General features: G+C 51.0%; 1 protein-coding gene across 12 annotated transcripts in view; it reads left to right on the top strand.

Moving 5' to 3' along the window:
- AGAP1 (ArfGAP with GTPase domain, ankyrin repeat and PH domain 1) overlaps positions 1-24,016 on the top strand; it is a 418,249-nt gene that overhangs the window by 319,444 nt on the left and 74,789 nt on the right. For all 12 annotated transcript variants that reach the window (XM_080670319.1, XM_080670320.1, XM_080670312.1 and 9 more), the window contains one exon: positions 5,549-5,710. In XM_080670319.1, the coding sequence (XP_080526445.1) occupies positions 5,549-5,710 (162 nt within the window). The remainder of the gene's footprint in view (positions 1-5,548; positions 5,711-24,016) is intronic.

Here is a 24,016-nt window from a genome sequence, read left to right on the forward strand (position 1 = left end):
AGTGTGTGTGTGTGTATGTATGTGTGGGTGTGCGAGTATGTGTGTGTGTGTCCGAGTATGGGGGTGCATATGTGTGTGTGTATATATGTGTTGGGTGGGGTGGGAGTGTATGTGTGAGTGTGTGTGTGGGTGTGGGTGTGGGTGTGTGTGGGTGTGTGAGTAGGTGTGTGAGTGAGTTTGTGTGTGAGTGTGTCTGTTGATGTCCCCTCACTAGAATGCAAGCCATTCAGTACAACAACTGTGTTTTATTTACTTCTGCTGTTACAGCTCTGGAAGAGAGCCTGGCACTGGTGAGTGGGTCTGTCTGTCATCCGTTTGTCAGTTGGCCTGGCACCACACTGAGGTCACCGTTGAAGGGCGGTGGGGCTCGGTGTGGATGGCCCAGGTCGATGGCCTGTGCACCCAGGGCAGGTTGCTGTTGGCTGAGATGGAGAAGAGAGAAGGTTTGGGCTGTGCAGGCCAAGCACCGGTGTTCAGGACTCCACTGCCTATGAAGAAATTGATTTACAAGCCATCAGTCACCCAAAGCCACGTGGCCAGGCTGGGATTGGGAAGTGCCCTTCGGGTTCTCCAGCTGTGCTGGTTCCTTCTCCTGGAACCCATTGCATGGCTCTTCTTCCCTCCGTGCCACCTGATGTGGCCACGCTGTGGGTGCAGCACTTCTGCATCCGGAGGCGGACGGGGCGGGAGCTGGATTCACATCGGCCTCGGTCTCCAGGCTTCGGGAGCCTGGCGGTGTGGGTGCCTGGGCAGTGCTGGCAGGAGAGGCACAGAACTCCCAGGAGCAGTGCACAGCGTGTTTCCAGAGCCCACAAATGCTCATTTCCTGGGACCCATATCTTGAAAGCTGCCCTAACATAGTAATTCCAGATATTGAAAATATACACAAAGGTATTGATTTAAGACCAAAAATCAGAAATTCATCTAAGCAGTAGGGAAATAATTAAGCAAACTAAGACACACTGTACTCATTATGATGTGAAAAAAAATGGATGTTTTTATCTTTGACATTTTACCTTTGATCGGTGGGATGATATGTTAACTAAATGACCTCCTTTTTTCAGTCTGGGTTTTTGTATGCCACTTTCTTAAACCGGGGGACACCATCGCTCTCCTTTTCAGAGCACGTGATGTCAGTAGATTAAGGGCCAGGATGTGCCATGAGAAAGCAGCCTTGTGTTGGTGTTTCTGTCCCTGGATCAGAATTAGCTGGCCCAGTGGTCGGCAAACTCATTAGTCAACAGAGCCAAATACCAACAGTATGACGATTGAAATTTCTTTTGAGAGCCAAATTTTTTAAACTTCTTCTAACGCCACTTCTTCAAAATAGACTCGCCCAGGCTGTGGTATTTTGTGGAAGAGCCACACTCAATGGGCCAAAGAGCCGCATGTGGCTCTCGAGCCTCAGTTTGCCGACCACGGCTGGCCGAACATTTTCAGCACCACGGACAGCGCTGTCTGTGGCCTGCCCTGGCGGGAGCTCGCCTTCCCTGCCTCAGACAGGACAACCTGTGCAGCAGTTGTCATTTGACCCCTGTGACTTGTAATAGAAACAGCCAAGTTTCTGAAGACTGGACATTTACGTTACCAAAGAGGGATCAAACATTCAGTTAACTTCCCTACTTAGCTGAGTTTTCCTCAAGACACACTTCGTCTTTCCCCAGTCTTGATGCAAAACAGAATCTTTTTGTCAGTTGGCAGCCACGAGTACCAAACCTGAGAAATGGTTGTGGCTGATTATGTAAAAAGAGATGAGGCTGGGGAAACAGGAATCTCGTGGGATGATTTAGATTCCACCTAACTGTGCCACTTAGAGCGCCCTTCTGTGTCTCAGAGTACACCAGATGAATTTAACAGTGTGCAGCTTGCATTCGGCTAGCATTCAACTAGAGAACAATTTCGTTTTTGACCCCTTAAGTATAAAATCTCACTTGCATTCTCTTATAGGTTTTTCCTTGGCATGTTCCCACTCGGACTTCCTCACGTTTCTGTCTCACCGGACGACTTACTACACGTTCTTTCTTTCATTCCTCCCCCAATCAGAGGACTGCATTTGGTGTGAGCTGGCCATCAGGCACGAGGAGGAACTAAAGGGTCTTGAGGACATCTGTGTAGTGGGGAGAAGGGAGAAAGGAGGAGATGGTGGGTGCAGAGAAGATGGTGTGCACCAAGACGGGGAACAGGGGCCTGTGCTCGCTCCCCAGGACAGGGAGGGGGTGGGGCAGCTGCCACAGAAGGTCTGCACATAGAGCCAGATTTTAGCAAATGCCCGGTGGCCTGGGCAGGCCCCTCTCAAACTCAGCTTTGGGGCTCGTCCTGCACGAGGCCTTCAGCTTTCACTTCTGAGTGTCCCCAAGCCCTTCCTGCTGCTCCGTCCCCGCATCACACCAGACTGTCCAGGTGACGTACTTTGTCTTCCTTACTGATTGCTTTTCAGTGTTAAACGTAATGATCCCTTTCTAGTGTTTTCCTTTAAAAAACAAAAATAGCCTCATTGACATACACATGACATACACATTGACTATTTCAGGTGTTCATTTCAGCAGTTTTTCACATATTCACAGAGACATGCAGCCCTCACCATACTTTGGTCAGGTTTAGAACATGCTTACCGCCTCAGAAAGAAGCCCTGCACCCTAATGAGCGATCGGAATCTGTGCCGGTTTCCTTGTAAGCCTTAGTAAACAGGCAGTGAGTGAGGGCTGCATGTAAATGAAGATCAGGTGTCCTAAAATCCGGTCAATGCTGCTCCATTGAGAGACATCCCGCTATAATTAGATCGGCCCAGGTAGGCACTGCTTCTCCCCTGATTCTCTCTCCTTTCTCCCCCCCTCCCCCGCATTGTGTCCCTTTCCTCCCCACTTCTGTGACTCAATCGATCTAACCCTGTGTTGTCTCTTCCTTTCCCACAACACCTGTCATCTTCCTAGGCCCCCTATGGTGTCCCCGCTGCCCCTTCTTCTGACACCATGCACCTCTGTGCTCGCCACGAGTGGCAAAGGGAACCGGACAATGTGCCTGGCTCTGAAACATCTTCAGAGATGGGGATCCAAGTCCGCCTCCTCCTGCTGAAAGCGCCGTCAAAAGGACTGCGAGAAGGGCGAGGTTTTGAACTTCACTTCACACTCACCTTTTAACAGAGGCTGGGATGTTGTGATTTCCCCGATGGCAGAGGTGGCCTGTCCTTTATTTACCAGCCTGCACATCTCTCATCTTCAGAAGGAACAGCCCGAATTCAAGGTCCAGATTAGCTCTACACAGTGGGCCTTGTCTCAGAGGATTCGCGTTTTAATTTGCCAGCCTACAGTGGCTTCATCTTGAATTTTTAGAAGGTCTTAGTTCTCAACTGATCCCTTCCCCCACCCCAGCTCTGACAAATAGCCCTGAGTTGGATCATTTTGAATTATTTTATTACCCACCCCCAAAAAAGATTTTTGCTATTGTTTCAGAAACCACCAAATGAGTGAGGATATATGTGAAAGCGAGAAAGAGAGTGAATGCACACACCTGTCTTTTCCCCCTTCCTTTTCTTTTTCATGAAGATGCCTGCTTCTTGGGACCCTACATTGAAAGCATTTCGTATCTTTAATCAGCACGTAGGAAATCCACAGTCGGCCAGCCCTCCGGCCCCCGGCAGCTCCTCCAGACAGTGTGGGTGGCTCCCTGGTGCAGATTCTTAGCACCCCCTCTCCAGCCAAGCTCACAGGGCTCAGGGCTCCCTGAAATATAGACTCCAAGTCTGGGGAGTGGCCACCTCTGACCTGGGTGGGGCCTGGGGACAGGTCGGGAGGGCCAGTGGCAGTGGTCACAGCACTCGCTGCGGTCATCACGGTGGTAGGGATGGTGCAGAAGGACGCCTCCCCCCCAGACGCCTTTTCAGACCCAGAGCAGCCGGCTACAGGCCCACACCACGGAGCCGGTCTGTTGGAGCATCAGCCAGGGACATCAAAAACCAATCCACTACACCTGGCGGTGCCGGCGATCGCCGAGGCGAGCTCCCCGCAACAGTTCATCAAAACCGGCCAGCTAATGATCGGCTGGGCAGATAATCAGAGGAGAGTTAATTGTAAGGTTCGACATGGCATCTTGTCAGCCGAGATAAGTTGTCACGTTTTCCACTTGAGCTGAAACTAAATGATTGTAAAATAAGTTATGAGTGTCCTTGGGCCTGTCTGCCGGAATGATAGCTAAGAATCCATTCCTGGCCCATCAGTCTCGGGCAGGCTGCTTGATATTTATGCGAACAGAGTGTTATTTTATCCCTGCAGTCATGCTTGTCAGCCTCCCGAGTGAGGAGTGGGCTGCCTCCCGGACTCATACTTCACGTGCCGCAGCTCGGAGAGGCTGCAGGCTGCTGTCGTTACGGCTTGGATTATATATATTTTGGGGTGTGCGTTGAACATTGATGCCCGATTGGGAAGGACTAATGGCTGATGCCCATCGCACGGGGTGGCAGTGGACAGCCTCTCCAGCTCGGGACGCCGGGGCCCTGTCAAAGTCCAGTTAGGTGTGGAGTGGCAAGGTGCTTGCTTTTTTAATTTGGCGCGTCCTTTTTCCTCGCCTCTCCCCTCCCACAGTCAACGCACCACCGTCGTCGCCTGTGCCGGTGCCCAGTCATGATACAAAGTAAAACACATTATTTGCAGGCCGTCAGGAGGCGCGGATGGCGTTGCCAGGGCTGCGGCTGGAGCTCATTTCCAGTGTCTGAGGCTGGGCTTTCGGCCTCTTCACTTTGAGGGATCCCTTGTCAGGCTGGGGGTCGTCGGGAAGGGAGAAGCACAGTGTGGAAGCCTCGTGCGTTTGGGTCATCCTATTTTAAAATGAGGAATGTTAGCTGCTCCTGGGAGCCGGGGCATTAATATCCCAGCACCGTCTCAGGCCCCAGTTAACTAGAAACAATGGCCACCTCAGCATGAGCCCCAGGCCGCAGTCCCGCCGCCCTCCTGCCGCAGCCTCCCTGACCTCTGCGGAATTTGCTTCCGCGATCGCCTTCTCTGGGTCATGGTTGTAGTTGGCATCCTGGCCACAGCCAGCCCGCCTGGACCCGGCACGCCGAGCATCCCCTAGTCAGTGGTTCTCAACCTTCCCAATGCCGCGACCCTTTAATACCGTTCCTCATGTTGTGGTGACCCCCAACCATAAAATTATTTTCGTTGCTACTTCATAACTGTAATTTTGCTACTGTTATGAATCGTAATGTAAATATCTGTGTTTTCCGATGGTCTTAGGCGACCCTGCTAGTGGTTCTCAACCTGTTTGTTACAGTATTACCTACGACATATTACATCACATACAAAATAGTATTGTGTATACCGTGATTACATGAACTGTACTGCAGTCGTTTTATAACTGGACGTTTGTGCCTGTTGACCGCCTTCATGACCCTTCAGTACTGGGTGCTCTGGGCCTCCCTCAGCAATCTCATATATATTGTATAATATATTTCATATTCCAATAGTAAATTACTTGTGGGGCTTGATATGCTCTTGGAGGAACGTGGTTGGAAGTGCTGACGCTTGCTCTGTTTTGCCTTTCCGGTCCGACGCAGACACGGGGCTGGGCGACTCCGTGTGCTCCAGCCCAAGCATGTCCAGCACCACCAGCCCCAAGCTCGACCCGCCCCCTTCCCCCCACGCCAACAGAAAGAAGCACCGAAGGAAGAAAAGCACCAGCAACTTCAAAGCCGACGGCCTGTCAGGCACTGCTGAAGGTAAGGCCTCCCGGGATGGCAGAGTGAGTCTGCGACTCGGAAAGTCAACCTGTGCTTTTCAAACCTGTGCCGTCGCCTGCCCTGAGAAACACGTGTGCAATAATGAGGTCCCTGCAGGTGCTTCCCGTGTACCAGGTGGCGCCGGAGGGCCCTCAGGACTCCATCCCTGGCTGATGCGCAGGAGTATCCACCAAACAGTTGTCTTACTCCTGGCAGCTGTCGCCTAGGAGGTGTTAATGCTGGGGTCCCCGTCATGTGCCAGTCAGTTCTCTGGTCTTTGGGCCACCTGAGCCGAGTGTCCACTCCCACTGAGGGAGACGTGCCTCTCCTGATCAGGAATCTTCTCTCCTATTGGTCGGCTCCGTTCTGACGCTACCCCTCCCACCAGAGCCGTCCACGCTGACGTGGCTCCTGGGATGCCCAGGGGTCGTGGCTCCTGTGGCAGCTCCTCTGACTTGTCGAGTCCTGCGATCTTCCTGCAGCGGCTCCTTCTGCTGGGTGTACAGGGTTTTCCCCCCAAATACAAGTGGGGATCCATACACACACACATGCGTACACACATGCACTAACACACCGCATTAGAAGAGGTGGAATTAATGCAGTTTTCATAAGCAAGTTAAAGACATACCTCAAAGGAAAAATAAACTTCCAAGCATTGTTGGGTAACAACCAGGGTTAAAGGGTCCGTTTGCAACAGGGTTCCACATGCCCAGGACTCCCACTAGAACATAGGTGCTTTTACCTTCTCTACGCCTCCCTCCCTTTTTCTACCTGGTTGGCTGTTCACCATGAGATGTGGCAGGAAGTGGCCCGTTCCCTCCTAATATCCAGAAATGAGCCTGTAAACCCGCAGTGCACAGGTGAGCAAGGGGAGAACAGAGTTCCTGTGTGTGCGCCCAACGTGATGTCTGCCACAGTTCTGCGAGTTGGGCCGTGGCATCGTCCCACGTGTGAAGAGGAGACTGAGGTTCAGAGTGTTGAACAGCCTGCAGGGCTCTCATGTTGGCCCAGCAGGGGAGCATCTGAAAGCTCTACTTCCTCCCCAGGTTTCTTACCATTTTGCCTCCCATAGGCTTCCTGCTGACAAGTGTTGCCAATAAAATCTACTTTTCTCCTGGTGTAATCAGTGAGGAAGATTCTGTTAGGTCAACACTGGTGAAAAATAGTGATTATGGATGAAAGTGCCCCCCTCCGGTGCCACTGTGCTTCCTTTGGAAACAGATTTGGCCACAGATGCTGAGAGGTGATGAGACTCCTGTAAATGACTGTCCGGCAAGAACACCTGCCGAGCACATGGCCACACCCACCCTGACACAGGTGTTGGGAGGGCGGGATATCCGGAAGAAGCATGGCCTCTCACCCGAGGGGTGGCATGTGCCCCGCACACCTGGGGCGAGAGGGAGATGGCTTCAGGGAAAGGCCCTCTAGTCCCATTTCTCACATAAACTTGTTACTGTGTTGGTGGTGTGTTTCCAGCCAGTGAGGTTTCTCAGAAGCACCACCTGGCAGATTCTGACTGTCAGTCCACCTGTAAGTACATCCCACACACTGACCCCAATTATCCCACCCACCGCCAACATTGTGAGAACTCTGGGGATGAGATGCAGCCTTACCGTGAATTAGTAGCAGCTGCACCCAGCCAGCCATTGGTGACTGAGGGAGTTGGAGAAGCGACCGTTGGATGCCCATATTTCCAGCCCACTTCCCGAGTTCCTGGGACTGCTCTGTGTGTTCCGAACAGTAACCTATGACACGGCTGAGATGCATCATCCACCCAAAAACAACTGTGACATAAATAGAAAGGCCCCCGGGCGCCACAGAAATACCTAAATTAAAACTCCCAGCAGTGCCTCAGGCCTGCGGTGAGGGATGGTCACACGTGTCCCAAAGTCCATCCCGTGATCCCAGGGGAAGCCGACCCCCTCTTTCTAGTTGAGACAGTGTTGTCTCAGCCACACCAGGGCCCTAACATCCTTCCCATAGGAAATACGACAGTGAGTTCTCTGTGAAAAGAAAATGTGTATTTCCTAGGAAGAGCTAGCTACCTACCAGACCATAAATGAGTCTTTTTTCTGAGTCAAGCCATGTTTCTAGGACATATTTTTCTCCCCCAACACCTTATCATCTCTGAAGTCATAATGCACACTACAATTCAGGCCATTTTTGGTTCAATGATATTAACAGTCTCAATAACGCTTAACTTCTTCAGGTGCATTGCATAGCCACGTACATGTCCGCATTGTGTTCTTGAAATTAAAGCCAGTGGTATGTGTTCTATTGATAGAGGATACCGTTTAATTTCAAGGAAGTATTTCTGTTTCTCTTTTCTGTGGACACTGTTACCACCTGTATTGTCTGTTGCCCGTGCTTGTGCTAGAAACTCTCAATTGCACATATAAAATGTTTTATAGAAGATGTCATAAAGTGGTTGAATTTTATGGGTTTTGACATACCCCTGTGGAACAAATGACTGCATTTAATTATCTTTAGAGTGTAAGAAAAATAAGGTTCCACTGACAGTCAGCTGGCCCAGTCAGAGCTCCAGGGAACACGTGGCGTCATTGAGGGGAGTGAACCACAGGAGTGTCCACAGAGCCATGGGCATGCCGCAGGGGTGGTTACAACCCCAGGGATGTAACAGGGAAAGGAGGGGGCAGAAACCATGAAGACCTGTGGCCTTCACCAGGATATGTCCAACCCGTGATGACCCAGAGGGAGAGGGGGCCCAGGGAGGCACCCTGACCTTACTCCCCCTGCCTCCAGGCTCCTCCCCATCCTGCTCCTTGACCAAACCCAACTGGGAGCCAAAGGGCACGAGAATCCCTGGTGTAGGCCACACACATCTCTCTCCAGGGCAGAGAAGGAGAGAAGGGGGACCAACCACCAGCATCTGGGGAGGGCCCGGGTCCCCCACGTGCCTTGTGCAAATCCCTGGGGAAGCCATGCTGCTGACCCTGATGCTCGTCTTTCATTCACAGCAGACCAGGTGCAGCGTGCTGGCCGCTGCCCCCAAGGGGTGTGGCGGAGCTGGGTGCCCTTCCCCAGCCGGGCACACAGCCTTCTAGACCAGCCGGGTGCAGAGGGCCCAGCACTAAATGTGTCTCACTGTGGGGCATGCACAGTCAGAGAGCCAAAGGATGACCACTTTCTTCTACTTACAATTTTAAATGAATGGAATAAATCTGGTAAATTACAGGAGCAGAAACTATGACTGAAGAATTCCTTTACAAATAACTTGAGTCCAGCATGGCGACTCGACAGGCTCATGCATATGATGAGTCATAGAGATGACGTTTGCATGATCAAGCCCGTCCCTGGGCTCATATATAACTATTGGTGTAATTTCCGGAATCAAGATGTACAAGTAATTCAGCCCCCTCTGTGAGGAAGTGTGGGTGCAAGCGAAGGCCGTGGGCTCTGCTTTTTGTTGGTGACATACGTCATTTAAACGGAAGTGACTCCGAAAGGTGGCTGGATGCCAGCTCTTCCAAGACTGAGACCTGAGGCTGCTGCCTTTGGGCGGGTGAGGGGTGCTGGCCATGAAAGGCCCCACGTGTCCCCAGTTTACGCTGTCCTCACCGGGCATTTGGCCCCCCCTCTGCCTGCTGGGAGTCTCCCCAACATTTAAATCTGTTCTTAGTCTCTGAAAGGATGAGTTTTTCAAAGACTGTGGTCCTTTTTGTAATATTATGCAACTTGGTGATGTTTTTATGCAGGAGAATTAGACTGGCCAGAATGTGGGACGAGGCATGAAAAATGTGCGGGTGGTATTAGCTTAAAAAAACAACCACCACCTCACACATCACCAGTTTCTACATTATCCCTATTTAATAGACCATTGGCAATATTGACTATTAAAATACCAGTGCTATTTTTGATTTTAAGTTGGATTTGGTTTGCTCAGAGTTATTCAATATATTTAAGAAAATGTACATTCAGATCTGGACACAGTCTCTATGGTGATGGCAGAGCATCAAAGCAAATGCAGGCGTTGGTGAGAAGGGTGCTGATGAGTCTGGACCGGGGTCATGGAGGGGATCCTTGAAGGGACTTGAGGAAGGATGGGGGCATAGAGGTGGCTGGCTGGGTTCAAAGGATGGAAGGACAGTCCTGACTGTCCTGGATGGTCCCTGTGGGCCTTTTTGGGACCGAAGGGGGGGAAGCCTCGAGGAGATGGACTTTGGTTCAGGTATTGAAAGGAAAGCTTTGTAAGAGCCAGGATTGCCCTGAGAGGCAGGGGGCCTTTCCCCTGCAGCGGGCGCAGCCCTGGCCAGGCCACTGCCATGGAATTGGGGTTCTGGGAGGATGATCGCACCAGGACCCCTGTTTGTGGCGAGAACCAGGTTGAAGGTGTGTGCCGGCAGAGCTCGTGGCAGTGGGGTCCTGCGGACCTTTAACGACAGGCCATCTTAGGGCATCCTCTTTGAATTGTGATGTGTTCCGGTACCTTCTTATCCAGAGTCCAGTGGCGAGGTTATCGAAGCCAAAACAGAACAGCGGTCTTCACAGCCGCATTCTGTGGTCCCGAAGCTGGTGGCTCTTGTTCGTCTTATGACATTCATTCGAGTTTGCATCGAGCGTTAATTTCCCTGCTTTCCCAGTGAAGCGGCGGAAGTGGGGAGAGGTTAAGTGGCGTTCTTGTCCGGGGTCAGGTTGCTGGTAGGCAACCGAGCCGGCGCTGCATTCTCTGCCTCCGTCTCTCTTCACCAGGCAGGAAGCGCGTCTTTGAGGTGTGCGGAGCGGCTTTTGAATCTAGGAGTGGGGCCAACGGCGTGGCTTTCTTGATATTTCTCAGATTCCATGTAAAGACGCTGACTTTTATATGGCGCCTCACACCTAGAAGTTGTGTAGCACAGATCTTTCTGTTCAAACGCAGGCCAGTCCGGGCTTACCCAGGCTTATTATACATGAGGGTATGCAGAAATCCTGTTGTGGGTTTTTTCCCTCTTGGATTCCCGGTGTTTGTTCTAAAGGTCTCGGGGGACCTGATTTATCTTTCCCATCACCAGCCATCCCTGGCTTGTTCGTCCTGGGTCTTTATGGAGCCACTGTGTCCTGTGGGTCCTGTTGGATGTTGAAATATTACCTTATAGAGGGGAAGTCACACCCTGGCCTCTCTCCCTCACACCGGAACAGGAATTGCCCATCCCCAAGTCATCAGGTGAGACCCCGAGCCTGTTTACAAATGTCGTTAACTCTGAGTGGCCGAGGTCAGCATGGACTGGGGTTTCCTTCTGCGTTCAAAGGAGACCCTGACATTGTGAGTCATTTTGTTCTTTCATCAAATATCAAGCAGCCAGCACAGAAGAACCGCGGTGCGTTTGGCTCCAGGGGAGACACCAGAAATAAAGCCCAGCGCCTGTCTGCCCCGAGGCGCTCGGAGCCTTGAGAGGAGACTCACGGGACAGTGTGCCTGGGGTTTCAGGTAGAACATGGCAAGGTGTGGGTGGTCCGGGAGCCGGACAGGACCACGTTGGGTTGTGGAAGTGATGGGAAGCTAACCTGTCGTGGAATTTAACCTTATTTTCTGCAGATGGAGTGCATACTGGCCCTCATAGTTGAGAAAATGCAGGAAGCATCACGTTTACAACAGCTTTTTTAATACACCTATGCTGGTGTTAAAATTAGTTGCAAACCAAAGTTTTGTTTTCACTTAATGCTAAGAAACAAATGTAGCTGTCCTTTACTTTCTATTAATTAGTTAATAGGCACTTGGGAGAAAAAAAAAGAATTCCGCATGAGGCATTGTACAGTTTTCTTTTCTCTTATTTATGTTAATGGTCCTTATTATAAGAAATGGATACGCAGGCACGTGGAGGCTCCGCTAGGCTGTGGCATGGGGCTGTGTTAACCGCTGTGCAGTGGGGCTTGTGGGGTTACCTGGGGAGCTTGCACGTCATGGAAGGGAGGGCAGTTTGTTTCTTTGTTACTTAAGTCTCAGCACCGTGATGTCCTCATCTCTGCTCTCCTTGGGTGCAGTTAACACACTGGTTACTGCGTGGTGTGCGATGGCCTACACTTGACGGGCAAGAAGGCGGGGCCAAGGAAGTGCCCTCAAGGTTTCTTGTTTAATTTCGTATTAGCTGGAGGTGTGGCTGGATGGGGAGAGAGGGAAGACTTACGAAAGCTCTGCCGGCACCACTCCCATGCAGCCCTCTCGGATTTCCTCTTTCTGATGCTTGCACCATGCCAGCATGGCAGCTACCTTGAGTGAAAGGAGAGGGAACGAGAAGCCTCTGGAATCGACTCTGTGAAAACTCCATAGTCCACAGAAACTTTTGGTAACAGTAAGCACTTCTTAATTGAACTTCCTTGTTATTAAACTCATGGGTTCGTGCCTTTGACTGATTGAGCTCAGCAGTTAATCGTAGTGAATGTGAAAAGCCAAGAATGGGAGCATCTTCCAGGAAGATAACGCTCGCACACAGTAACTTTGTTAGGGAGCCAGGAGCCTGGCCGGGTTTCTTTGCCCTTGAGCTGGAAGGTATGGGAGGCACCACCTACGCTGGCGGACTGGCCTGCTGCCCACAGACCAGGCCCTTTTTCCAAAGAGAGTGCTCCATGTAACTCCAGCTTCTTGCTGAAATCGAGTAGATCTGGTTTACTGCAGACATTGACGTTGCAGATGGGGCACAGCTGACTCGAAAGCCATCCTGCAGGGTAGAGTCCATTCAGCACAAACACACATGCACCATCGGTGAGCGCGGGTCTTTGTGGGAGTCAGCAGGTCGGAAATAAACAAAGATGAGTCAGTCTCAGCAGGAGAAGCCGGAACAGAGGACTCCCATCATGACGAATCGACAAGGAGAAGAGGATTTTCAGTGCTTTTTTTTTTCTTTCTTTCTTTCAAAGTAACACACAAACGAAAGCATCAGATTAAGGTTCCGTGGAAGTGCATTGATCACCTGCTGCATGCGGCGCTCTGCCTGGGCTGTCCAGGAAGGGACTGCGCGGCCCCTGCCTTCAGGACGCCCACTGTCCATCCGGTGGGGAAAGCAGATCCTTACACAAGCCGTGGCTATGCGGGCAGCCTGTGCGGGAGCCCGGGGCACTCGAGCACCTGGAGTATGGCTATGGGATGAAGAGCAACTGGAAACTCCAGGGGTGCCTGGGAGACTCCTGATGAGATGGGACAGACTCGTCCTCCGGGGTATCCTGCAGAGGGTAGACTCGCCTTTGGAAAATGCAAACCGACACGAAGGTTCCTTTCTAAAAGTACACACAGGCCGTGCACCCGAGGGCCTCTTGCGCTCCCTAAACATGGAGATGCCTTTTCTGCTGCGGGGCTCAGTCAGCAGGAGGCATCACAGCCTCCGGCGCCCGACCCCTGAACTCAGGACCCCACACTTTCCTCTGGGTGGCCTGGGCTTGGTGTTCTGCCTGGTTTGGGAGACCCCGGGGCAGCTGACTTTGGAGGATTCCTAGATAATCCCGTGAAGTCATTTTCTTGACGTTCTCAAACTATTAGAGCTGTCCAGCTGTTTGGGTGTCACTAGAGTCAGCGATGAAATTGAGACCAGGTGTGATGGGATCTGCTCAGACCAAGGTCCCGTAGCCAGAAGAGGCAGGGTCAGTCCTGGTGAACTGATGTGTTCTTACGTCCTAATTGCTTGTGTACTTTCTCTACTTTTACCTTGCTGCACAGTCATACAGGATGCAAATTGAAACTAGTGATCAGGAAAAAAATGTGCCAACGTGTCCAAATATCAGGTCTCCATCTGTGCACTGTCCACTAGACACACACATCCAGGGAGTCCAGGGAACCCGGGGCCTAGGAGGCTTTGATCTTTAGGTGTCCTGGCCAAGCGCTACATCTCTCCTCCCAGCCCTGGCAACGCTGGAACTCAGCCGTGTTTCAGTCCCACCTGGAGGGTGCCACTCCTCATGCTGAGGATGTGAAACACAAAAAAGAAGATGGTGACTAAAAGCAAAACTTCCTTCTATATAAAAGGAACGTGCAAAACATGTCTCATTTAGCTCGGGCAGCCACAGGAATCCCAGCCCCGGGGGCTTAGGCAGCAGACATTTATACCCACAGTTCTGGAGGCTGAAGTCCAAGGTCAGGGTGCTGGCCCATTTGGTTTCTTCCACAGATCACATTCTCACAGTGTCCTTTCATGGCCTCTCCTTAATGTATGCAGAGAAAGGGAGAGAGAGCTTCCTTTGCTTAGAGGCCACTAACTACAGCCTGAGGGCCCCACCCTCACCATTTTGTCTAATATTTCCCAAAGGTCCCATCTCCAAATAACATCACATTGGAATTAGGGCTTCAACAGATGAATTGGGGGAGCATAAACCTTCAGCCCAGAAGGACTTGTAGCTTCCTATTCCTGTCTGTGGGACTAGATGTGCCCCCGCCGTGAGGGAAGATTTCATGGACTCCGTCACTCGAGTAGAAAACAGCCCTGTGGATCATGTCTATCCTCCACCCACGCCTCCCTCCCCAGGGTTAGTCCCTTGTAGGAACACTTCATTAAACATGAAGGAAGGAAGCCATGATTGACTCAGTGCTCTCAAACCTCATTGCATCCCTCAAACACGAGTCGTGAGGACAGGTGGTGAGTGTTATCTCCAATTCCACAGATGAGGAAAAGGGTTCACTGAGGTGAAATAATCCGCCCACAGTCGACAGGTGAGTGCAGATTTGGGGTCTATGTCCGGCCTCCGGAACTTGGACATCTGCACGTCTCGCTTGCACCCCCCGGAAAGGGCGTGGGCACCGGGCCGTAGAGGGCAACCCCCTGCAGGTGTGGCTCCCAGCCCCGCAGCTGCTGCAGAGAAGCTGTGCCCACCACTGCCCAGCATCGTCCTGAGGACTTGAAAGCAGTAATTTCTTTGCCCGTTTTGAGCTCAGTCCCCAGGGTCCCTTTTGTGGCATGGCTTCTATGCAAACAATGTTTCTCTTCTCGTGTGTGTGTGTGAGTGGCTCCTGTACAGACAATTAGAACATGCTGTATTAGGGGACAGGCATGTTCCTGTCTGTTTCAAGGGTGCGTGTCTCTTGAAACTCTTTGAACTTAAGGACATTAAACTCAGATGCAACGAGTCTGAGTTTCTATGTTTGCCTTTATAGGGGGCAGGAATGAGGGGAGTGAAGAGTTTGATGATGGAGGGAGGAAGGGAGCCGTGGGTTGAGCCCCCATCATTCACCTGAGCCCTTCATGTTGATGTAAGCATTAATTAAACGTCTGCCAGCCCCCATCACAGTGCGCTCTCGTGTCATCAAGGTGTGTTATGAGAGCTCTGGAGCCACTGTGTTTCGAGACAAACTCTGTTTATTTAGTAATCTTGGCCAACGCCCCCTGCCCTCCGCCTCCCCGCCCCCCCTCATTTCAGACATCTAACAGGCACCAGGTGGGAAGCCCTGGGTGTTCTCGGCGATGAAGGAAGCGGGTCCTGTGAAGACTTCAGCGGGCACGGCCACTCACACACACACACTGCGCAACAAGGGCTTCTTTGTACGCGGGACACGAAGGAAATTGGCCATTTGTCTGTGGGGTAATGGGCTTTGCTGGGATATGAAAATCTCTCCAGTGGTTGCCTTCAGCGACATCATATTCCAGTGCATGAAAAGCCACGCGTGCACACAGTTTAATTCCATTTAATTTTTTTTAAGGGGGGGAAAGAAAGCAAAGGGAAAATGTTTTAGTTTCTCTTAAGCTGATTTCTCTGCTTTTTCTTGAAAGCGCCTTTCTAGTTGCCACACAGTGATGTGATCATTATCTGCCACCTCGTCGCCTTGCTGCCTCTGCATGCAGTAAAATACAAAAGAGAGAGGGAGAGACCAGGGGAGCTTGTGAAGTATGACTTCCTATCCCAAGACTCATTGCCCGCGATTCGTACCGCTTGACAGTAATGATCTTGTTACAGTACTCTGGACCTTGAAGAGATTTCACGAGGAGAGGGAAAGGACGGGGCTCCGTGTAATCAAGTGGCGCTGAATATTCCACGCGGTTTTGATCACACACTGATTGGGCACAGTTTTAGCCCATCTTCTAGTCAATTACGCATGGCCCTCGTGCTCCTCAGATAGTCGGAGCCCTGATGGCTGTTGTCTGGGCTCGGGCCGCCAGCCAGGGGTTTGAAGAGCCAGCTACCGCCATCTGGGATAAGTGCTTTTCGTTGGAATTGATCACCTTTCTTTGGCTTTTGCTTAATAGCAAACTGCCTTTGGAGGGAACCACAGGTGAAACATGGACGCCCTAGCCGTTGGCTGCATCTGAACTCCTCGTCGATTCTGAGGCTCCCCTCGTTCCCACCTGGTTTCTGTGTAGCGACAGGATGATGCTGAAGGTCCTTCGTGGCTACTGCGGACGAGCACTCGTGTTGTGCGTCGAGGACAAGCTCAAGTAGATGTGCCTCGTGGTCAGGCTCCCACATTAATCCAGGGAGGCTCTGCGCTTCGAGGGGATGGACCTCTGTTGGCTAGTTCCATCTCGGGGGGAAAAAACAACACACACAGTAGTTCCCTGGAGGTATTTTCGTTTGCAGGACAGTGGGTGATGTGTGCTTCCTGCAGTTGACTGGCTGGCTGCATTGCTGTGGAGCAGATGATATGGCTGGGTCTGGGCGCACTCTGCCACCCTATGCCTGAAGGGTTGTTACTCACAGTTCCTCCAGCTCTTTACCTCCCATTATTGAGCTCAAAGCCTAATGCAGAATCTGCAGATAGGAAAACTTCCAAGTCCTTGCTAACGTTTGTGTGCAAAACCGAGGATTGTGACATGCCAAAGCAAGTGTGAGTTATTTCCAGACACCTATTTTGAATCCACCAATCATTGGTGTTGAGTGACCTCCAATTATTGAGGTGATGTAAGGGATGGGAACCCCAGCATTTCACCACTAGGCACCTCAGTAGCCTGATTTGACTCTTCCTAATGAAACAGACAGGTAGCTGTGTTCTTGTGCTTGCTTTTCATGCGGATCTTGCTTGCTTTCTGCCGTGGGAATAATTTTCCTCTTCAGGTCGCTCTCTGTAGAAGCCATGATATAGCTACTGAAGGCAGGGTCACTCACAGTCCATGGGAGGGAGGGGGTGGTTACGGAAGGCCCTAACTTTATGTTCTGTGTACACACACACACGGAAGTTGGTTTTTTATTTCTCAATTTCATGAAAGTAAAGGATTTTCTATCACAATTTAGATTTAGTGACTAGCCTTTAGAAGAGGAAATCAGTGACAAAGCAGGAAATCAGAATTGACCATCTATTAGCAATAATCACTTCAACCAATTATTGACTCCTTGTTACGTATCGCCACTGTGATTAAATCCTTCTGTGTGTCCTCTTGTTACCCTCACCGTTGTCTCCACAGTGACTGTCCCAGCCCTCCCTTCAGAAGGCTGTGAGTGTCTCTTTATTGATCTGCCCTCACTCCAAACCTTGGCTTCTCTAAGACCTTTCCCAAGGATTAGATTCAAATAAAATAAAGGATTTTATAATAGCTGTCAAAAGGCTATTTCTTAATTTCAGTAAGTTAACATTCAAGCCATTGAAAACTTCATTTTACCTGTGGCTATGTTTCAGTAGGAATTGGAAAATAACAAATCCACAATTAGCTGGTGATGCACATTGTAAAGGCCGTAATTGTAAAAAGCTGGCTTCCATGTGATGCTCTGTTACAGCCTGGCAGTTCTACCTGAACAGGTGAACCCAGTGCTCACATTTAAAGAGTCAGTAAACTTGAAGACGTGGTTTCATTAGTGAACGCAGAATACTCTTGTAATTAACATGTAATTACTCTGAACAGGCCAGTTAATTCATGCAAATAGTTTGATCAGCAAGTAGTTTCTTGGTATTTTTTTTCTCCCTCAAACATTAGTTTATTCCTCACCCCGAGAAGGAAGGAGAAGTTCATCTGCCTGCAGTAACCTTGTTGGTGGGTCTGGTTGGTGGGAGCCACCACTTGTGATTGGCATTTTGAGGCAACCTCCCTCCTTGTTCTAGCAGACGGAGCAGTGGGGGATGTAGACATGGTTTGGCCCTGTTTCTGTTTGGGCTGCACAGAAACACCCGCCCACGTGCACATGTGGAGGGAAGACCCGAGCCAGCCGGGCGCCATCTCCACACCCACACCACCGTACCAGCAGTGGTGCCAAAAGCCAAGCAAGGGTCATTGGTCGTCTTCCCTTTTGGACATATGCAAATTAACAGGTTGCTGTCATCAATGACTTGTTACCTTCTATTTCCTATCACAACTGAGCTTAGTTCACACAGGAGGGTTGTTTTTCCCCCCAAGTTCTTTTGCTTGAAGAATTCGAAGACAGAATTTGCAAGCCATCCATTTATAGGCCAAATCTACTTCTTGGGGTAACTTTTTTCCCAGACCAAAAAGTATCTCATATTATCCCTTCACACTGTCAAGGTTGGCACATGGTGTGGACACAATGGAACATTCTACCAGCGCTCCATCTGAAAGGTGCTCACAGCTGCAGGTGGTCGTTATGGGAGGGAGCTGGGAGAGGAAGCCTGCCCTCAGGAGACTTGGGGCTCCTGGGATTCTTGGGCATGTGGTGACCCCGGGAGAGGTGGGGGTGGACCAGGTGAAGTCTCAGGTGTGGCAGGAGGACTCGAGCTGCTGAGGGGAACAGGACTGAGACGCCCACCTAGGCAGGGGTTATGCAGGCTATGGGTGGGGATGGCAGGTTCGCACCTGGCCCTTCCTGGAGCCGGCCCCTGGCTTCCAGCTCTTCCTCTCTGCACCATCCCCTTCCTCAGTTCCCTCATTCTTCTTTCCCCTGTCTCATTCCACTTTCTCCTTCTTCCTCCGTCCTACACTTTTCTTTTTCTCTTCTCTCCTACTTCCTCTTTCCCTTTTTTCCCATCCACACCTTAAGCTACTTCTTTTTCTCCCTTAGTTTCTTATTTTTGAACTTTATTGTGGCAAAATATATAACAAAATGTGCCATTTTTAAGTTGCATGCCCCAGTGACATTAACGACAATCACAGAGCTGTGCAGCCATCACCACTAGCTCTTTCTAAACCTTCTTCATCATCCCAAACAGAAACTCTGTGCCCTCTCCCAGCCGTAGTGACCCCTCACCTACTCTGTCTGTGGATTGCCCTGTCCTGGGCGTCTCATGTAAGTGGGGTCATAGAACATCTGTCCTGTGTGTGTGGCGTTTTCGCTGAGTGCAGCGTTGTCAGGTTCGTGCTGGGGGATGTCATCCTTCTTGGGGATGACTCATATCCCAGGTACAGATAAACACATTCTGTATATTTACCTGTTGACAGACACCTGAGTTGTTTCCAGCTTTTTGGGCTCTTGGGTCCTTGAACATAGGCGTGCAGCTCTCTGCCTGATCTCTGTTGACCGTGTTGTGCAGTGTATGCCTAGGAGGATGTTTAGCTTTATGCAGAACCGCAAACTCCTTTTCTTACAATATCGTCTGCTTCCTTTTTTCTTCATCCGTAAAGTGGAATTGAAGAGGCTCCTGCAATTGAGTGAATCAACTACTTGGCTCCCTCTTAATTATAAAAATAGGGGATGTTAACATGTTTGTAACTATTTTCCATTTTTCTTCTGAAGAATTCTAATTTTCCATTAAAGCTTCCTTTATTGGTATGTGAGTGGCGATGGGGTCCGTCCTGGCCCCCGTGAATCAGCACACGCTGCCTGAAATTCCGCGGAGAGGCATCATCACCCGCTCCTCCTGGTCAGGAACTTGCTACACCTGAGGTCCGTGTTCTCTGGAGACCAGAGCTCTGTCCTGAGTGGCAGGCCCCGGGCCGAGCGGGTGGGCATTGCTCACTGATTCATTTTCTCTGCAGAGTTAGGCTTTCCCATCGTCTCAGAAACGCTGGCATTTTTTCTATAACTTCCCAGTAATGAGTGGCCTGATGGGAAATGGGATCTTAAGGACAAGAGATTATCATTCCTTTCTTCTGCCGACTTCACTCTGGCCAAGATTAGCTTTTTACGTTTCATTTCAGAGTGAGTGTCTTAGCGTCCATTCCCCTTTATCTGCCTCCTGTTTGTCGCCGGGGCCCACGCTATTTCCAAGGTTGGGTGTCACTGTCACCGCCCTAATTCTCATCTTCAGAGGATTGTCCAAGAGATGACTTCTGCCACCTGGTACTCGTCGCATAATTCTGTTGAAGGTACTTTGGGCGAGGCGGTAGGGATCCGCCAGTGCTGCTGCATCTTTGCCTTCATTTATTACAAATTTTGAGTTAGGTCTTCCGGGGGACACAGATTGCTGGTCTTGCTTCCCTCTGCAGTTGTAGAGTTTTTTTGTTTTTCTGTTCTTCGGAGCTACAGCCCCTGAGGTCTCTGATACCCTTCAAGTACAGTCCTGGGATTAGCATCATTAGTGTAAACACTGACCTCCAGGTAGACACCAGACCTTAATTAACAACCAGCTACCTCCAGGGCCTCCTCCTCTCCTGGGAATCTAAGCAGCTTTAACTCACATTAATAACTTACGGGTCTTTGGCTACTTGGTGGACACTGTTACGTGTTTCTGAGATGCAGAGATGAGCTAGAGGCAGCCCAGGGGGTGGGGAGAGGCCTTCCAGGGACTTGGTAAGGGCAGGATGTCCTGAAGGAAATCCCGAATCCTCAAGCCACACCTCAGCTGTGGCTTGGGCGGGACTCAGGAGACCAGGTGGTGGCATTGGATGGTCCGAGGCTCGGTGGTGACCCGCTCAGGGGAGAGGTGGGCCAATGGGAGACTGAGCCAGCGGAAGGAGCACGTGTCTGGGGCATGGGCCCCAGGGCAGGTCCTGTGTTTGGCGATGAGGGGATCAGAAGGCCCCTGCGTGGCCGTGAGGACGTGGACTCTGTGCAGCTGCGGGCTGTGGGAGATGTGAGAGAAGCTGGAGAGGGGAGGGCAGGAGAGTAAGGGTGTGCCAGCCGTGCATGTAGTGGAGAAAGGAGCGCATCAGGGAGACCTTGAGGATGAGGAGGCTGGCGTGACAGGGAAGAGACACTGCATGATGGGCCTGGAAGAGTGCAAAGGTCAGGTCAGCTGCCCACAGCTGCAGAAAAGGGGGGGCATGTGGTTCCCTGGCCTGGAACAGAATGAGGGAGATGCCAGCACCCAAATTTAAGTACTCGTTTAAAGCAGAGGTTTGGATCCAGCTCACCTGGGGACTCTGGGCACCAAGAACCAGTGGTTTGTGACGGTGGAAGGGACGCATGTCCCCACAGCTCAAACCCCCCCAGAATGCGGCTCACACATCGGGACCTGGCCGCCCCAGAAGACATTCCCATGATGTTGCCTCACTGTAGCATCTCATGTGCGCCACTGTTAGAAGCCCTGTCTGTTACAATGTTTGTGTATTTTTTCTACTTATGTTGTTGGAGTAGATAAAATTCCAAACATATAGGAGCTCAAATATTGCGGCCTGTTTTTCTAACTGAGAAACCAGTTAGTGGAGTACCTGCTGTTTTCAACACCCATCGTGCCCCCGGAAAAGCGCCCGTCCCTCCGCCTGCCCTGCCCCTCCCTGTGTCCGGTCACACAGACCCGCAGGCATGGTGTCTGCGCTCGCCTGCCAAGGCCCCAAGGAGCTGCCTCATGGCTCCCGGGGCTCAGGAGGTAGACAGGGTGCAGCCTGGGAGGCCTGTCCCTGCTCCAGTGTCTGGGGCCTCACCCAGGAGGCACCTGGGATGACTGTCACTCACCTGTCTGGGTGTTGGTACATCTCTTGGGCCCTTAGCTACAGCCATCGGCCACACACAGCCGCTCCCCGTGCCAGGGCTTCCTCCCAACAGGACAGGCAAGCACCGTGGGAGAGACACATAACCGAGGGGAAACCATGTTTCCTCTGTGCCTTAGCCTCCGAGGGCACTGTCAGTGCCCCCACCCAAGAGTCAACACAGTCACCATGTCCCACCTCAGGTCCTGGGGTCAGACAGCCCCCACCACTCAGTGCAGAGTGGCAGCATCCTAGACCAGCACTCAGACCCCAAATACTGCTGCATGATGGGAAACTTGTCACTAATGGTGACTAAATATATAATATGTCAGGCTTTATTTTATTTTTAAAGAATTGTCATACATTTCTTCTATCTCCCTTTTTTTGTTTTTTTTTTTAGTAGACATGTCGATATACAGATATTTCAATATCTTCTAGCTTGCTCCCCACATGCAATTATGTTCTGATACTTCCAGGATGTATCCTTTGCAGCCAGCACAATGAATTGGAACATTGCACCATCTTTAAAAGTGGCTCAGAGAACCGCCAAGTACCGAGGAATGCTCAAGAACAATGGGTCTATTTTTATGCATATCACTCTAACTGTTTAAAATGAAGAAGTTGAAATACAGGAAAGTTTTTCAATAATTTCATTCTGCATAGGGTTATTCTCAGCGGCCGGGAATGGCATCAGAAGTTTCCCGACAATTGGAAGAAGACGAGAGCGTTTGATACAGCATTCCCCTTCCCGGGCTCTCAGAATGAAGGCAATCACACGGGGTTATCGCTTCCTGGGTAATTAAGGCATTTCACCCTGCAATCCCTGATTCTAATGAAGAAGAAGACATTTCCCTCTGACTGAAGTATTTCTTGTTAGGGTTTTATTTCTACTCATTGCTCCGACGTTGGAAAATGTTCCTCGTACTTCTGATTGTCTTCTGTAATATCTTTTTGAATTGTGAGTCAGGCGGAAAAAATAAAAGTGAAGATTCTCCACAGATTGAAACTTTTTAAAAAATGCGTAGAATCTCGCCGCCCATGAAAGTGAAGCTGCCAGCATTGCACGTGTCCAGATTTTCATTCTATTTCAGTTCTAGTGGCAGTCGGCTCACTCCAAGTCCAGACAGGCAGGTGGCCGTGGGTGGGAAATGGCGTTGAGGGTGGCAGTACTGACACCGGGCAGGCCCAGGGGTGGTTAGGAACAGGGCTGGGGAACCACGCCTGGGTTTGAACTCCAGCTCCACCTCCTACTGGTGGGATGACCTGCGCAAGTTCCTCATCTTGTCCTGCCTCGGTGCTCCGAGCTGTAAAATGGGCTGATCTTGCTGTCTGTCCTCTAGGACAGTTGTCAGGATCCAGTGAGCTCGTCCATTTCAAGTGGACAGGGCAGACCCTGCCTGAGGCCTTTCTTGGGATTCAGTTTGTATCTACCGAAATACTATTGGGAGCCAATCACAGGCAGCGTATTTGCAGATTACATTGGTGCACCTAAGAGAGGCTCAGTGACGCTATGTTCTGGCTTCTGCGATCACTTGTCAAACTGTGCTTTTCAAATGGTGGAGACAGTAACTGTCAGAGGTTATCCACTAACTAGCACCAGCATTGTTAAGCTGTTTCATCAACTCGCCTGGACCACCCCACCCACGAACGGGCATAGGTGGCACCAGGGACAGTGGCCACCCTGCTGCACTTCGGGCTGGAGGAAAGCCGTTTCCGCACAGAAGTGGTGCATTGCTGTGGGGTCCCTCTCCTCAGACTCTCCTCAGCACCTTGGCGGTCAGTGTCCACTCGGACTCACGTACTGCACCGTCTCTCCTGCCCCCACAGAGGCTGGAGAGCCCATCTAGGCGCAGTCACTGAAAAATCTGCAGTCATGACCGCCGTGAGTATCAGCGTTTCCTGGGAAAGGGCTAGTAAAGGTTATCCTTAAAACACCCCCCAGTGTAGGACATAGATTTTCATAGGGAGGGCCCAAGTGATTTGGACAAAGCTACCACGTCTCAGAGGCTCTAGATCAGCCGTGGGCAAACTACGGCGGCCCGTTCGGCTGTTCTATCCGGCCCGCGGAGCCGAAAGAGCGGAGGGTTCTCTTGCTCTCCCCTCCGCTCCTTTACTTTGAATTTATATTAGTTCACACAAACACTCCATCCATGCTTTTGTTCCGGCCCTCCGGTCCAGTTTAAGAACCCATTGTGGCCCTCGACTCAAAAAGTTTGCCCACCCCTGCGAGTTCCTTCCCTCCGCGGCCACGGCAGGCTGCACAGAATTCCCACAGTTTATAGCTGTGCCACTAAAAAGCCTGCTCGTCAGGGGGGAAGGGATAGCGGGGGGCGGGGTGTGCAGGCGGTATGGAGACACAGTGATCTAGGTCTAGACGTCTCGATCGATAATTGCGTTTGGCCCAGGGGCAGCTTGTGTTATGTGAGATACAATTGAAACATTTCACATGGGTTAGTCTTGTCCCTTCAACTGATTGAAAGCCGGGAAGGCTGGAGACACATACTTGACACGTCGCGCAAGCCCAGCACTGTGCGTGCCTGTGACAAGCACCTGACGAAGGCGGGGTCACCAGGGAAAGGAGGAAGAACGCCTCTGCGGGCCCACGCGGAGGTACCGGTGGATTTGTTTTGCACACGTGGCTTTATGTGCATCAGCAGCGTCTCCC

Source organism: Plecotus auritus (assembly GCF_963455305.1).
Source record: "Plecotus auritus genome assembly, chromosome: 5".
Classification (NCBI taxonomy): domain Eukaryota; kingdom Metazoa; phylum Chordata; class Mammalia; order Chiroptera; family Vespertilionidae; genus Plecotus; species Plecotus auritus.